The 18,385-nt window shown below is 27.7% G+C and overlaps 1 protein-coding gene across 1 annotated transcript in view; it reads left to right on the top strand.

The window, feature by feature from the left end:
- Positions 1–7,741: 7,741 nt before the first annotated feature.
- The window catches only part of LOC132943805 (rap1 GTPase-activating protein 1), a 166,084-nt gene continuing 155,440 nt past the window's right edge, over positions 7,742–18,385 (top strand). The window contains exon 1 of the mRNA XM_061012910.1: positions 7,742–8,062. Coding sequence (XP_060868893.1) covers positions 7,872–8,062 — 191 coding nt within the window. The 5' untranslated portion in view covers positions 7,742–7,871. The remainder of the gene's footprint in view (positions 8,063–18,385) is intronic.

Raw genomic sequence — 18,385 nt, 5'->3', positions numbered from 1 at the left:
TATATTTTGTATTAACTATTATGTATATGATATTATATTGGGTCCAATTTTTTCCTTTATATTTTTCTGGAGGCATAGTATCCCACATATCTTTTGTTGCTTTTACATATTATGTTACAATTCAGGCAGCTTATTCGTAAGTAAAAGACAATCCCCCCCTCACAGCCTCACTGTAAATACGCCACTGCATCAAAATATTTACCAACTGTTGATACTACCTATGTCTACCAGATTAGAATAAAACGTGGATAATATTTAACCTACTTACATAGGTTTGTATTAGTTAATTTAGATGACGAAAACCTTGTTCCTCAATAGATAGGTAAAGTATTCATTAGTTGTAATATGTTTAAGTCCTCTACTAGCTCTAGTGCTCTACAAAACCTTGGGCCTAATACTCTAATAACCTTTCCAAATACCTCCTCAATGCATTTAATTTTAATATCGGACATTTGGATGGTAATTTGAGAATAATCAGTGATCACTGATGTTTTGTCACCCGTTAAGTCAGATTTCACTGTACAAGGAAAATTCCATTAGATAACCACTTTAAATATGGCAAATATTGGTAGCAAACGAATAACGACATCAATACAAAAATACAATGGTGGTACTGAGGTTGATAAACTTTTAAACGAGCGTTCAAAACCTTTCTAGCTGTAACCCTTAAAATTCAAGATATTCAAAATTGGTAACTATAAAAAAATATTTTTATAAATATTGACAATATTATTAATTATTAGTTATTACTGATATATACCGATAAATACGGTTTAAGATAACTTAAACCGTGCTGACAGGCAAGTTTCTAACGCGGTTTATGTTCAGAATAATATAAAAAAAGCTGGAAAGTGGATGTCGCTCTGCTGTATAGTAGGTTACAAGTGGGTCATTGTATAAGAAAAACGATTCTGAGTAGAGACCGTTTATCAGGCAGGATTTTTTATAATTTATTAAAGCCTTTAAGTTGAATTAATATTATAATATAATTTTTTATTCGTTGCTACGGTGATACACAAAGCGTTAGAAATTAAAATCCCATTTTAAGCGGTTTTTCGTAATTTGTCAGTAGTTTCCGTGGCATTAAGTAACTATTGAGAAAATCGAAAACCTCTCTAAAGTACCACCTTGATGCAATTTTCTAATAGATAAAATACTATATGTTGAAATCGAAGCACTCCTTCTAATAATAGGAATTTTGTATACAGGATAAAAAAAAATAAAAAAAAAACACCATTGTAAAACCCCACTAACTTCCTCGCTCTGCTCAGAATCTAAAAACAGAGCAAAATCGATTATTTTAAACGTAAAACTTGATATATTTTGCGTTAGTAAGAGCCAAGAGGGAGACATTAGACAACACATGAGGGACGACGTCCAATTAAAACATTGGTAGGTACTTCTAAATATAAATATTTTTTTTATAATAAACAATTTAAAACGACATGCAAAAACTGAGTTTAAATCTCATGTTTTCGCCTCACTTCCTACAAATGATTAAGGATACATATTATATTATCATATTATTGTGCTATTTTACATTATAATATAATATGTAGATATGAATACATATCTACAACGTACTACGTATAATTATACAACAGCTTTCTTAAGTCGTATTAAAAAATTTGTTGAAGTGGAACATTTTCTGCTTTCTTTAAATGGAAACTGCAGTATTTCCACTTTGGTTTGAAAAAGTACAAAAACTTTTATGAATTTCTTACTGAAAACTAATTTGCAAATTTGAACTTTAAATCCATATAAAAAATAATCGTGCCTGTTCATATTTATGAACTTTTATTAAAGAATCTAATGAGGACCCTTAAATTGTTAAGCTTATTTAATAAATAAAAAAGATTAAAACGACAATAATTTCAAAAAAAATTCTCGAGGCTATGAATAGCTCACAGTCAAAATATTTCCATAAACGGATAATACTAATAATAATATTTGGTGAACATTTCAAGTGTCTACTGTTATTAGTTTTTGAGTTGAAACAAATAAATAAAATCGATATTTCCAAAAATCATTTTGCGTAAAAATTACTATTTCGTTACGCTCCGAATCTAATAAAATATCTTAAGTTAAGATTCTTAACACTGTAAGGTGAATAATAACAATTTTAAAATTAACGGTATCTTATGTAGGAAAGTTATTGAAATAACTCCCAAAACTCAAGTAGTCAATATTTTTACTTATTAATTTTGTTCCCAAGATGTATGTAAGTACCTACTTATTGATTTGGCTTCACACTTATTTCAGAATTATATTTGTTATTAACATTTAAAAAAATATAAATATTACAATATCTATAGACTATATTATTAGTTATTTAGTTATTACAATTAAAATATAAATAATAAAACCAATGACTAGCTCAATGTTGTAAAATAATATATTACTTATTCTGAATGTATTATTTTATAAATCAGGAATTCAGGCACCGTATAGATATTAGATAGGTACTGCATTTAACACAAAAAAATGTGAACTTCATCAACAATAGACAAGTTACAATAGTGGCAAAGTTAGTTAACAAAAGATATACCATCTTGTTGATGACGTAAATACGTACCTAATGCAGCTCCGGTAGCGTCGTTGATGTCACTAAAAAAAGACACCATATCTTGTTATTGAAACCAAATTGTACTATAAACCAATCAAGGGCGCTGTGCTTTTAAAAATTACAGGGAATTTTAAATTTTGATCTCTTCAATGCACTAACTAGATTCGATTTCCCATCGAACAAGATACTGAAGTTTAAATCGAACCATTATTTCGACTACTTATCATGTACCTAAACAGACACAAAAAATTTAAAAAATTCACATCATTGTAAAATCAATACATTCATCAATCATCGCTCTGCTTCAAATCTAAAACAGTTTAAAACAAAAAATACAGTTATTTTTGTTTTTTTTTCATAAATGAAAAAATACATCAACTCTGATAATTAATAAACTATTGCATATACGAAAACGATTCTGAGCGGAAACGTGTCATCCCAGCAAACCTGTTGAATTATCTAATTTAATAATTTAAAAAAATCGGCAATATCTCATGGCTATAAATAGCGTACCTACCTAACTTTCCGGTGAACTTTTTTTTTAACGGTAGAAAAATCTGTGGGGCATCTTCTATTAAATGTATAATGTTAATTGTTAGCTATAAAAAGAAAAACTTATACGAATTTCTAACTAAAAACTAAATTAAAAATTGTCGAGATTTTGGTGAACTAGTACCTATTTACATAACCTACTTGACATAGTAACATGGCAAAAAAATATAAGTTATAACACTCGAACCTCTCATATTAAATGATAAACACAAAAACTTATAACTTTAAATACAGATTTGAGGTAGGTATTGTTGTAAAATATCATTACAGTATTTAAATTGTATTATTATTATAAATTAAATAGATACATGGGCGTACTCACGGGGGAGGGGAGGGTTCACGGGATTTACTATGTTTTACATTTGTAAGACTGAAACAACACATGCGTTGCGGTGTAGCGTCCTCTTAACTATTTTTGATTAGTTTACAAAATGTATAATCTTAATCCCTCGTCCAGCTTCCTATACTATACCTACATACACGTGTGCCGAAGTAGTCTCGTTTCATCGCTTGCTCCCTGTATTGATATTTGCTACCAAGTCATCGAAAAGTAAAATAATATGTTATACATATACTTGATATACTAACATTTTATTTAAATATAGGCTGGCAGGTACGTTAAATTGTACTGGATATAACTATTGACTTCCTAATTCTAATTTTATTTACATAAAAATCCTATCAAATTCTTCCGTTTGGTATTGAAACGTCACTGATATACTACAACAGAGATAGACATCGTTTTAAATGTTAATAATTTTTAATTAATTATTTATGATAATAATTATTAGGACACGGATTTTAAAGTCCAAAAAACAAAGAAAAATTCATTTAAAAAAATTGACTTATTATTTTATTAATGCATAAACAATTTGCACAATATTACAAAATTTAAAAATATACCCTTAAAAATGGATTTTAACTTAAAATTAAAAAATAATTAAACATTAGGCACCTAATATATTTGTTTTATTTTAATTTATACAATTTAGCGTTATCGCAATTGATGCAAGTCGTAAATAATGTGACACATTTATTATAACTATAACCTACCTTGTGTGGTAAATACTGGTACCTAAATATTTTTTCTGAACGACCTCAGATCTAAATGGAGTTTTTGGGAGGATAAAAATAGTACCAAAATACACATTTTTAGAAAAGATCAATATTTTAACCTCTTAATTTATTGCGCATACTCAATACAACTTAGTTTTTTGTTAATGGCAACGCTATTTTTTTGTATGGATTCAGAATGACTATTTTTTTTAATACATTTTAAATTTTTGTAGAGTATCAAGTTGTACTGTTGTAGTACCTAAGTTGAAATTTACAAATAATTGCTGTTTTTAGTGATAAGTACTGCACCTAGGTACCTATTATAACCATGTTTAACAGCTTCCTCGAGATATTTCCGATATTGTTAATTTACTATATTTGTTATACAAATAGCAGATAAGACGTAAACAAACATTATGTAACGCTTATTAAATAAAAAAACATAAATAAAACATATTTTAATGTGATAATTTTTGTCAAATTAGGATAAATTATAAAAACTAATTACTTGCTATTTATTATTCGTACATTTTAACTTTCTCTAACTTTGTAAATTTTTGGAATTAAATAAAAATTATTTACATAAATTATGTTTTAAAAAAACAATAGTACCTACCTACCTATATCTGAATCTCTAGAAAAAGAATTGCCCTCGCTTTTTAAAAAAAGTAAGTTGTATTGCGAATGCGTATGCCAAAATTATAGTATATAATAACCCCCCGAAAACCAAACTTCGATCTGAGGTCTTCCAGCTGAAATATTTAGTGTTACCACTTACTGCTAGTCTCAAACACACTGTACCTATATAGTGTATACCTACTACTGTAATCTGTAGGTATCTATTAAAATAATCTGCCTGCACATGACAAAAATTTCATTTTTAAGACCGTTACCTATACATATTATAGTATATTACCTACACTTGTACAGCCATCTCCGAATAATGGTCTGGTAGGTACTATATAGGTATAGCCGTATACTGTATAGGTACATAGGTATAAAAACATACGTCATAGAAATAATATTATGATGAAGCAATATAAATAACACCTAGGTATTTAATATTTGTTTCTTTGTATGTATGTTGGTAAACCTACGCCAAAAATGTACGACACATTTTTGTAGCATTTTATCCATTCTTATAAAATATATTATGAAAAACGTAATAAAAAATACAAAATTTTAACTTTGAAGTGATTTGAAATATCAAAAGAATTTTGGGTTTATAAGTAAATAAATCAATATTTAGGGACATAAAAAATAAATGCAATTTACATTGAAATCTGCACCCTAATAGTTATTATTTCGGTTATAAATAAATATATACTCTACATTTTAATGCTAAATTGCCTATACCTTTACCTTATGCAGTGCTGCTGTAGGTACGCATACACGAAGGGTAGTTTTGGATTATATAAATAAATTTACATCACATTTGTGGTAGAGAATTGTCAAATACTATTTCCATTGGATATTCTCGCTTTCGATATTCTTTTTTAAAATTCTGTATAACCTACATATCATATATAAATCAGATTTGTTTTTTTGAGTGATTAAATTACCGCACTGGAAGTCTATTGATAATGTGCTAATAATGCCAATATAATCATTGGTATGGCCCACGACATATACCAAAAATACATTTTATAGGTGCATGGAAATCGTATAAAAAGTCACTTAAATACCTAATACCTTTTAACATTCTTCAACGAAAAATCATGGTTAGGTATCGTAATCTTCTCTTAGGAAAAAATATAATTAGTAATCACCTGCATACTACAAATCAATATAGCTTACATAGAAGTTAGTGTATAGTAGTACTAATATAATGTAATATAGCTATTACCTATTTATTATTATTTATCATGTAAAATATTATTTATTTAGGTATTATGAAGAAATAATTAACGCCAGACGCTTTTTAACAATACAACTTTCAATTGTAGGTAACTAATCTTAAGACTAATTTTTATAATATATACCAAAATCAGAGCTGGACAAGTTCACTATTTTTTTTAATTTGTCGAGTTAAGTTAATATTTGCGATAGAAAGTGATAAGCTGTAATGGGCACGCTGTGTATAATTTATATGTTATTTCTCCAGTGGCCCGTTACAGATCCACCCCACCTCGGCCAACAAATTGATGCGCTTTCTATCGCCAATAGGAAAATTACAATGAGGTTTTAAGTATAAAGCAATTTTTAATTTTTAACTCTTATCTATAGTACCTATATAGATTCTATTCTATAGATTGTAGAAGATCAGTTAAATTTTTTTTTACCAAATTCAATAAACTATGCTACAGGCCCATAGCCCAATAAGGTAATTCGATGAAAATATATAACATACACAAAAACTAAAATATGTAATATGAATAGGTAATAAAATTATAAAAATAATGCATTATATACCTACGTATATTATAAGGGAAATTGGCTGTAAAAATAATACATTTAAGAGCAATTAACAGAAAGAGAGGTAATCCAATGTCAATACCTTAGTCCTTAGTCCCCAACATCTGAAGTTATAAGTTATTAAGGTTGAGTTTAGGTTAGTTATTTTTTAAGAGATCGTGGCACTAATGTCTCTTTATACGCGTCATACTAGGGTATCAGGTTAGTGGTTACTAGTGTTATTGTTGTAAGATTTAAAATGTATTTGTTTGAGTGGGATTGTAATTTTTAAACCTTAAGTTTGGACTCCGAAAACTATTGCATATTATATACAGCCTATGGATAGGGGGATTGATCCCCTTGACCCCCTTGACCCCCCGTAAATACGCCACTGAATTCTATAGGTAGCTGGTTCTCGTATCTGCACGGGATAAGTATTTTTAAATTTATATTTTATGTTATGTGACATTGTGACATTGTGACCATACAATCGTAGAATACATGAGATGTATAAGTATAACATATAGGTAGTCTGAAGGTTGTTAATTATTTCAAATAGGTATTTATTTGAGTAAACATTTATTTAAAAATACGTAAGAATTATTTTGAATACTTCTACGTACTTATACTTGTCTTCTGCAAGTCTCTCCTGCAGAATGAGTATTTCTCCGAGTAAGTTTTTTTATGTATCAATATTTATTTTGTTAATTAATGTTGTATTTTGTATTTTTAAATCTAAGACCACAGAGACGTACCTATCTATTTCAAATGTATTTGATGTACAACAAATATAGATATTTATACATACATAGTATATTAAAATATATATATATATTGTATATACTTAACTTAACATGCACGATAATAGTCGACGATAACATAGTAATAAGAACAACAATCAACAATACATGTATGTTACCTATACAGGCTACAACCTATATGTATTATATAATAAATTATATTATGTATAAATATAATATTTATCATCATCGATACACCGCCGACACTTATTTCAGGCGCAACACGTAACTATATATATTGTGCAGCGTTTATCATGAACATGGACGGCCGTACGCGGTTGCCGGGGCGACGGCGCGCGATATGCGTATAGGTACCGCAGCCCAGGGCCTTATTTATTTGGCGCGCCGCCGCCACCAGTGGCATCGGGACCGGCGACACGCACGCATACACTGCACCGGCTCCACACGGAAAAACACAGTCCCGTCGCTGGCGGCATTGGGGATCGTGCGATCCACCCTTGGGCCACGGCGTCGGGGAGTTGGGGGGGCAACAGGTGCGCGGGATGCGGCGCCGCGATTACACCGACGGCGGCGAACCACCGGACGCCCTGGACTGGGACCTGGACCTGAACCTGGAGCTGGAGCTCAGGGACGACCAACAGTCCAGGCTGTACCGGTACCTGTCCGAAGGGCACAGACCCAGGTACCGGAACGAACCGCCGAGGAGGGCTGCCACGGTCACGTTAGCCAACAGGTCAGTCTGTCGACGACTAAATAAAATACTTCATAATAATAATAATATTATGTAGCAATAGTAAATATTGTGATATTGTATAATTTTATTCTGGCGTTATGACATAACTTTGTTTTCATTGGTATGGGGTGCTTATGATGATATATAAATACAAATTTGTATAGCCGTACAAGAACCGAAACCGAAAATAAAACCTTGGCATTTATATGCTAAACTTATGGGAGATACTAGTTATACCAAATCTGTGTTAACACATTATCAGCCCTCCCCCCCCCCCAAAAAAAAGGATAATTCATGGTTACGCCACTGGTGTACCTGCTACCTACACGGTAAGTAATTTAAATAATGCTTAGATTTTCAACTTCAGTATCTTTTTCGACGGCAAAGTAAATCTAGTTGATGCATTGAGGTGGTAAAAGTTTAAAATTCCCAGTAAATTTAAAAAACGCTTGGAAAAACAAATCGACAAAATCGTAAAAACTCTAAAAAAAAATTACTTTAGAAACATGCAAATTTCACTAAATGTTTATATTAGCAATTTCTATGGACCATACAATTTCTTAATACTGTGACTCTTTTCGAGCTATTTATAGGCATAAGAAAATATTAAGTTTTATTAGTTTTTTTTAATTATTGTCAATAAAATATTTTATGCTCGGTCAAAAATCTTGAAAATATATTACAATGTTCGTCATAAGTTGTTATTAGTGGAAATTAAAAAGAAATTTGAGCGTAAAACCACAATAATTTTTTATGAGCGTCTGAAGTTAAAATGTTGACAAAATTCATTAAAATAACAAAAATTTAAAAAATCTAAAAAATATATGCACACAGTTATTTTAAGTTCAAATTTGGACAAAATTACATATTAAAAACCCAAGAATAACGATTGTAGTTATTTTGTTGTAATTTAAAAATATTATTCGTGGGTAGGTACTTGAAATTTCTCAAGTATATTATCATATACAAATATTGAAATATGATAATATGCAAATAATATTAATTCAAGTTACCGGCTACCGTATTGATAATAATATCAATATAGTATAAAAATATCCTTAGTTGACAAACCGTCTCCGCTCAGAATCGTTTTTTTGTATACAATGATATTAACTATATCAGTGAATTAAAATTTATCACCATCCATCACAGTGACCCACTATTGTAACCTACAACTGTACAGCAGAGCGCCATCCACTTACCCCCTTTTTTTTAATGCAGAAAATACAAAATTGGAAAAATTCAAAATAGCCAATTCGTAAATCTAATTTTTAGAAAAAATTGATGGTAAAAAATGTTTATTTAAGTCAAATAGTTTATTTTTTTAATTTTTTTTAAAATATTAATTTTTTTGGAGTAAATTAATTCGTAACATTATAATATTTTTTTAAATTTTCTTTTTAAAAATGTTCAGACATAAGTAAATCTTAGTTTATTTATTATCCATAGATATAATTTTTGACATTTTTTTTCATACGTTTAACGTGTTATATATTCTATTTTTTCTTTTTTAAATTTATTTGATGTTTCTGTTACACCCTGTATTTATTTATTATTTTTATTATAAATTATTTTAATCATAAGCTTCAACTGAGGGGATCATTACCTTTTATTTGCTATTTTAGGTACATTTTGTAGAATTATGACAAACAATTTGATAATAATAAAAAAGATACCTAGCTATTTGTTTGTATTATTTATATTTCTCTATTTCGATACTCTTGAGAAATGAAATGACTTAATGACATATTATTCCGGTTGGTAATCGGGATCGATTGTTTCGTAGAGGTTATCTTCTATGTTGAGCTCTTTTCTTTCTCATTCATTGAACCTGCAATCCGTCATTTTATGTTTTACTAACAGTATATGTACTAGGTACTCCACATAAAGAGCATTCAGTTGGTGGTTGATTTTGCAAGAGGTATCCATGTGTATAGGTTTGGTATAAGACAGTTGTGTCCGATTCTAAGTTGGATTAATATTATTTCTGTTTTTCTAGGTATTTTGAACTGTTGCCAGACCCGACCGGGATTATGATTTTGTTTTATTTTTCGTAATTTCGTGTTGTGGTTGACCAGTTATTGTTTTTCCAGATATTGTTCTTAGTTCATTTTTTATGTTATATTATTATGTCTATTATTGTATTTTATTTTAGTTTTGAGAACATCTTATAATGCTGTATTGTTTGCGTGTTTCCCGGATAAATTGTTTCCGTGTATTTTGCGATGTATACCAGTGTCAAGGCCGTATCTAAGGGGGCATTCAAGGGTCCCCCCAAAATGTTTAAAAGTAGAACTAGAGTTATTATATTTTGAACGTAAAAATGATAATTTATTTATTTATTAATAGGTACGGAAAAATGTCCAATTCACAATATATTTTTATAAATAACTATAGTATAATGTAATTTAAGGGGGACGAAGTGGCCGAGCGGACTAAGGTGTTGGTTGCGACGCGCAACGTCACCGGTACGAATTCGGCCACGGGAGCATGTTTTCGAGCAGTCACGGTGTCCGGAGAGAGAGGCCACCATCCCCCACCCGGGTTTGGTTTTTGGTGTAATTTTTAAAAAATGAACGTATATTCATGAAATTTTCAATGGTTGTCTATATTTGCATTTTATATACACGATACAATTTAAAAAATATTTTGATTTGTTTTGAACTGTTTAGGAACATTTTCAGTTTCCAATTTTATTAGTCTTTTTTTCTATGGATGTCAATAAAACTTTATTAGTAGGGTAAAAAAGCTTGAAAATTTAATACAAGGCTCCTACTGTATTATTCCAATGATATTTGAAAATTATTAAAAATTCTTAGTCACAGTTTTTTTTAATAAGCATTTAAAGTTTAAATCTTGACGAAACACGGAAAAATCATGAAAATTAGCAAATTATTTTGAGTTGAGAATTCATAAAAATTTTTCTTTTTAAATTTAAGATTTGAAAACGTATTACAAGATTATTCATAAGTTCGTCTAACTTTATCAAAAAAAATGTCTACAAGCAAATCAAATTGAATTTTTATGAGCGTTTGAATTTTATATTTTTACAATATTGGATTTTCACTTGATTTCTCATGTAGCGGTTTTGTTATTTTATTGTTATTCAAAAACGAATAACTGTACATAAATGAACATTTTACTGAATGTTATATTTTCATTTTCCATACACCATAACATTTTGAAAATATTTTATTTTTTTTTAGCCGTTTACGGACATTGTCAGTTTTCAATTTTATTAGTTTATTTTTCTATAAATATTAATAAAATTTTATTTGTTGGGTAAAAATGTGTGAAAGTTTAATGCAAGGCTCCTGATATATTGTTACAATACCAGTTGAAAAATATTAAAAATACATAGGCACAATTTTTTTTTATAAGCGTTTTAAGTTTGAATTTTGACAAAATTTAATAATTATTTTGTAGTTGAAAATGTATAATGTTCAACTTTTATAGCTAAGGATTGAAAATTTAAAACGAGGTTCCACGTAAATGGGTAAATTTAATATAAATTACTTTATTTACAATAATATCATCAAAATATATACTTAGTAATATAATCATAGGCTGACAGACCGTTTTCGCTCAGAATCGTTTTTCTTATACAATGATATTATATCATTGAATTCAAATTTACACCATCCATTACAGTGACCCACTTGTAACCTACTGTACAGCAGAGCGACATCCACTCACTCACTTTTTTTAAATTTTTAACAGGATATTTATAAAGACAATTGCAAAATATTTGTCCACACGGGCATTTGTTGTTTCCGTCTTACAAACGTACAACATGGAACATTTTAAGTTCAAAATAATTTATTTTATTCTGTAGTTTCTAAAATTAAAGCGAATTTACTTTTTATACAATTTAAAGGTAAGAATATGATATAGGGCATCTTGAAGGATTTTATTGATATTATTATTTTTAAGTAAATTATGATCATTTTAAAATTTACCAAAAATGTATCGTTTAAAAATGGTCATAACTTGCTTCTTAATAAAAATATTAATAAAACCCTTTGAGATATGCCCTAGATAATAATCTTACCTTTACATTTTATAAAAGATATATTCACACTAGTTTTAGAAATTACAGAGTAATATGTATTATTGTGAACGTAAAATTTGGCATGTTGTAAGACTGAAACAACAAATGCCCGTGTGGCGTCCTCTTAATCCAAATTATTAAAAAAATGTATAATGTTTTGATATTGGAAATAATATAATATTTCTTATGTAATAAACTACGTATAAATGTATAGGTATAGGTAGAATAAAATATTATGTATGGGACATTTTCTAGCTCAATCTATTTATGTCGATACTGTTGGTTTTTCATTATGTAGAACGGTAGGTACCTATTTGGTTAGAATATAATATGTTTTTATATTAGGTATATAAGTACCCTACAACTGTCCTTACTGTTATAACAACTAATATTTACTCATGCGTATATTATAACTATCGAACGTTTTTGTCTAATAATAATTTTTATTATATTGCAAGTACTGTATTTTTGAATTGATTCTTTGATGTTCCTTTATATTTTGCTATTAAATATTATACTTATTGCCAGTTAATATTTCAGAAAGCATTGCAAATATGTTTATGTTATTATTATTTCTATGTTGGTGTACATGGTGTATACGGTAAACCTACTTAAGCTTACTTCTACATTTTAATGCCTAGTGCGTGTACTTTAAATTTTCAATTTACATCCCAAGGTGATTTAGTGTTTACGGAGGGGAACACAAGGGGCATGATTGACCTTATCTTCCTTGGACGATGACAGTGATAGGAAATGCTGTGATAATTCAAAACAGTACACTTATCATAGTAGGGTCCAAAAGGAAAAAAATAACCAGACTTAACATAGTTTTTACTAATGCTTATATTAGTTATTAGGACTCTACTTATATATATCGTATACGTTCAATATTTAGGTATAATGTGACTTTCTGATTATTACCACCAACATCACATATTTTATGGTTATTGACGCTATTGTAAATTTATAGTTTTGCGTAAATGTGATTATATGGTAATTATGTGGTAATTGGGTGAATAAGACAACATTAATTATAGAGTATGAGGTTATTGTTATGTTTATTATCTAATTTGTTTTAATATCTTCTTATATTTCCTATGTCCTAGACTGATTGAGTATAATGTGTAAATGTATTATATTAACAAGTAAAAATACTAGAATCTTAAAATATTCAAGTACCAACAATGTTCATTGATATAGTAAGTTATTGAGATTATCAAATATATATACAATTATTAGGTACTACGATATTGCTATTGAGGCTGTTTATATACATATTTTTGATATTTTTGTTATAAGTTAAGATTAATTCCATAATAAATATTGCTAATATTAAAATATCTTACCTATGTGTCATAAACTTCTTATTTTAATAAATATCAAGCTACTAAATTATTTATTTAACAATTAAATATTAATAAAAATATGTTTATCTTAAGTAACAAACTAAATATAACAACTTACAAGGAACCTTGTATTCATTTTTCAAGTTTTTTGACTGAGTAAAATATTTTATCGACATTAATTGAAAAAAATATAAATTCACCTAAAGTACCAATACGATTCCTTGCTATAAAAATGTTGAAGAAGAAATTCGAAGCATTTTTACTGCCCCAAAGGGTGATGACAGACACACAAAAAAAAACATTATCATTGTAAAATTAATACATTTAGTGCCTCCGTTCAAAATCTAAAATGTTTGACTTTTATATTATTATGTTTTAAACTTTTAGTTAAACTTTAGTTTTTTACCTAAAATGGTCATTTTTGTAATCATGATTCTAAAATTCAGTATTTATAATATATATTTTTGAATCCAATATAATGTACTTAACATGCTTTAAAGTGTTTAACTGACAAGTAACAATACATGTTTAATTAATTCATTCCATCAAATTATTAAGTTATATTTACGAAGTAAATTCAGTAAATTTAAAAAATATTTTATGTAAGAGTGAATATGCACATATTTATATAATATTCAAATTTTATAATATTATATACCATTATGTTTCTTTATTTCATATAGGTATATGTAATAGTTATTTAACATATTTTATATTTTCTTAAATAAGATTTTCTTCAACATAGACTTGGTATAGGATTTATCATATATTATAAATAAATTATATAAAATAATGGAACTCGCATTTCAATGATACATTTTACAATGTTTTAAATAGTGATAAAACAAAGTATGAAATATCTTTTCACTAAAATATAATATATTGTGAACCCAATAGAATGTTATCAAACCGTCGTATAAAACGATTTTTAAATTAAATTATCAAATTAATTTTAAGAAGTTATAAAATTTAAATATAACTGTAAATTTCTAATTTAAATAGTAAATGTTGATATATAATGTATAATATCATATATAAACATGATCCATTATGATTATTGTATATAATGTATATTTATTATCTTTATATCACTGTCATAACTTATAACCACGGTTGTATATATCTACAAGTTACAACCGTGGTAATGACTATTGTTGTTTGTATACTTTTATACTTTTATGAAACGTCACCAAAGTTTATAACCAACAAACACAAGTACCTATACATTTATGATACCACTGATACATATAATATAATATACACACAAGATCAAGTTTTCATTTTAGCAAGCTATTTATTGGCCTAATCGGTTCGTTGCGATGCACAATACATTATAATAGGGGGTAACACAATGATGATACTATTAGATACTTGAATGTGAACAATTGTCATTCATTGGTATTATATTTATAATAGGTACCCACCCAAGTGTTCATTATTGTATATGTTTTAATAATATTATTAGATAAGTGAATTGTGAAGTAACTATAAAGTTGAATGCTGATATTGATTAGTTCCTAAATAATTGTTCGAATAATCGCGGGAAAATACGTTGAATGATAATACATTATAATAACTTAACGAATAAGGAATGCTCATAAATAATTGAAACAAACTTACAACTCACTAAAAACAATTTAACGGCTTAAAAATAGTTAAAATAGAGAACAATTATATATAATATATTATAGACAAAGGTAGCTCTAGAGACTATGTCCAGACATGTTTCACAAAAATTATTCTGAGCGAGGACGGTTTGTCAGCCTAGGATATTTTATATAATTATATTTTTATGGTTATGATTAATATGGTAGCCGGTATCTTGAATTAATATTATTATTTATTTGTATATTATCATACTTCAATATTTGTTCCTATATAACAATATAGGTACTTGAGAAATGTTAAGTTCCTACGAATAATATTTTTAAATTACAACAAAATAACTAAAATCGTTATTCTTGGTTATTTAATATGTAATTTTGTCCAAATTTAAACACAAAACAACAATCAAAAAAAAAATTTGTTTTTAGAATTTTTGGTTACAGGATAACTTACCTACTTACTTATGAACCTTGTTTTAAATGTTCAATGCTTAACTATAAAAGTTGAACATTTTACACATTTTTAACAACAAAATCATTTTTCAATTAGATAACTGTTGGAAAAATCGAACTTTATATAGGCACTATAAACAAAAATTGTGCCTATGTATTTTTAATATTCTTCAACAACTACTATAACAATATATCAGGAGTATTGTATTACATTATTACGCTTTTTGACCCAAAAAATAACATTTTATTGACATTTATAGAAAAAAAACCTAAACAAATTGAAAACTAAAAATTTCCGTAAACCGCACAAATTAAGTCGAAATATTTTGAAAATTTTATTGTGTTTAGAAAATGCTAATTTGAAGAAAATTGAAGCAATGACTACCCCAACAAGGTTATAAGTAAGTATTGGCATTTGACACTATATTTCTTGAACAAATATTGGTTAAAATTACAAACTATAGATTCTGACATTTTGTTAAATATATACTATAGCGAAGCCGAACTATGTTTTCCGATAGCAACTTAGAAACAATAACATTATAATAAACTTATTAAGTATAAACCGTTTATAACATAATAACATTTAACATATATAAATACATTTGTGTTAAAACGCACAATAGTCAACAATAGAGATAGTAAAAATCACAATATTTATAGTTATTGTAAAATACTAGTTATTTTTGTCTTTACTACGCCAAAAATTTATCATCATAATCAAAATATGATGATATTAGAATATTATAGTATTGTGTATTAATTGAAAATTATATTTTAACCAATGAACATTAACTTAAATAATGTTTACAATATATTTAATTATTAATGCGTGATTTTTTTTTTTATTTACCGTTAAAATTTTAAAATATTACTTTTATTATTTTCGAACCACACACGCGTTTCATGTCACAATAATATAATAGAGGTCAACTGATGCGCGACCGAAAACCACTCCAGAGTGTTGATTCTTTGTTGCAGTATTTGTGTATCCCCTAAAAAAGGGGTTTACACATTTTTTATTCACATTATTCAAAATATTCCCCCGGCGGCTACTATAACAATAGAACATTTCTTTGGCTGACTGGATTGGTAGTGGCGAGTGGACAACAATAAAAATCTCCCTCATATTCGTGCACGAACACAACTTTTTTTTCTCTTGAATTGGATATCGAATATTAAAATTATTTCGGGAAGTTCAATTTTTGTTTATAAATTTTTTCAATTCAAGTTGTACTTGGAAAAAAAACAAGAGGAATATTGAATACAAATTATCTAAACAAAACTCATATAATATAAGAACGTGACTTAGTAAATCACGTTTTTAATTTAGACGATGAAACGTGGTTTTGTTTGACGAAACGCGAATTGAGGAGTGAAACCCTTAAGGGCTTACTTCTTCTGTAAAGCCAATGCCAATCAGAGGAAGTTTTCATTTTTTTTTCATTTTCAAAGAGATGTTTGTACACGCAGCAGCAAGTAATCAAATATATAGACAGGAGAAACCAAACAATTGAGTACTCGACAAATATTTAGGATAACGTCTGTAAAATAGTTATTTATAATAGTTTTATTATATAGGTATCTAGTCCTGCAACAATAGAGATTTACTCCTTAAAATTTGTTTTAAATAGAATCTTCTCTCGGGAAAAAAATTAATTATCTATATGACTAGGTTTATGATTTACTTTAACTTATTCTGAAATCAAAGATAATAAATTAAAATGTATGTTTAGTCTTTATGATAGCTATATTTAATATTTTAATTTATTGTGTCTTCTATCACTATATAATGCTGTAATAACTTCATGTTTATACTTTATACCATCGCATTTTAAAAATTGAAAATGTGACGCCAGTCATAGTTTTCTTATACAAATACAATTCAACAATTTATATTCAGCTAATTTAAAAATTGAAATTTTTTTTTATTACATTATCCGTCTTTGTTTCAGATATTAAGTAAAATATAAAAATTAATAAATAATTGATAACTATATGTTACGAGAAGTGAGAAAAATTATTAGTGATCTAGGTACATTATATTATGTTTCTGTCATAATACGTTGATGAAAAATTGTAAGTTTCTATGATAGACTATGACAATATATAATAATTAATAACGCATGCAGATACAATGGGAATATATTTAAATATTTTTATGCTTGTATTATGAATCTTCCAAACTATATTATAATGATGAATTTATTATAGTTCAATAGAATGAATAATCAAATAATATACCCTTGTACTATATAATATATAGCCACGTGCTAAAACTGAATTAATTCAAAATCCATTAGGGTACTCTACGTCTCTACGTTACTGGAGGGTCCAGTTTGTAGTATTTTTGAAGGGTCAGATCAAAAGAAAAAAATGTATAAATAATAACAATAATAATGATAGTGAAAAACTAACCGAGTTTTAATTCATATTAAACTGTAACGACAATTTAGGACAATCGATCACGACTACAAAAAATCTAAAAGCATACAATTAAGCGATTACCCTTCTCTTATATAAAAAGTTCAGTTTTATTATTGCATTTTTTTTTGTATTTCATCATCACTGATTCAGAAGCCATTTATCAAAATCAGAATTTTACATTTGATTTGGATGTGAAAATTAACAAAGAAGTTGAGTAAAAAAAATTGTGCAAACAATTTCGTCCCCCTTCCGCCACAAATGTATTGATGCCAGGTGACAATGATAGACGACATGTAAGTTTGTAATTTTTTTTTGTTACGAACTATTTCTATTGTTAATAGGCTTTATGTAAATGATCAACATTTTAAGATCTTATTCAAAATAAAATAAAACGTTTAATACATTTTTGGAAATATTAAACTTTCCTTTAACTGATTGTAAG

Source organism: Metopolophium dirhodum, chromosome 4 (assembly GCF_019925205.1).
Source record: "Metopolophium dirhodum isolate CAU chromosome 4, ASM1992520v1, whole genome shotgun sequence".
Lineage (NCBI taxonomy): Eukaryota > Metazoa > Arthropoda > Insecta > Hemiptera > Aphididae > Metopolophium > Metopolophium dirhodum.
Note: the sequence above shows the minus strand (reverse complement) of the source record. Positions and strands in the feature narration are given on the sequence as shown.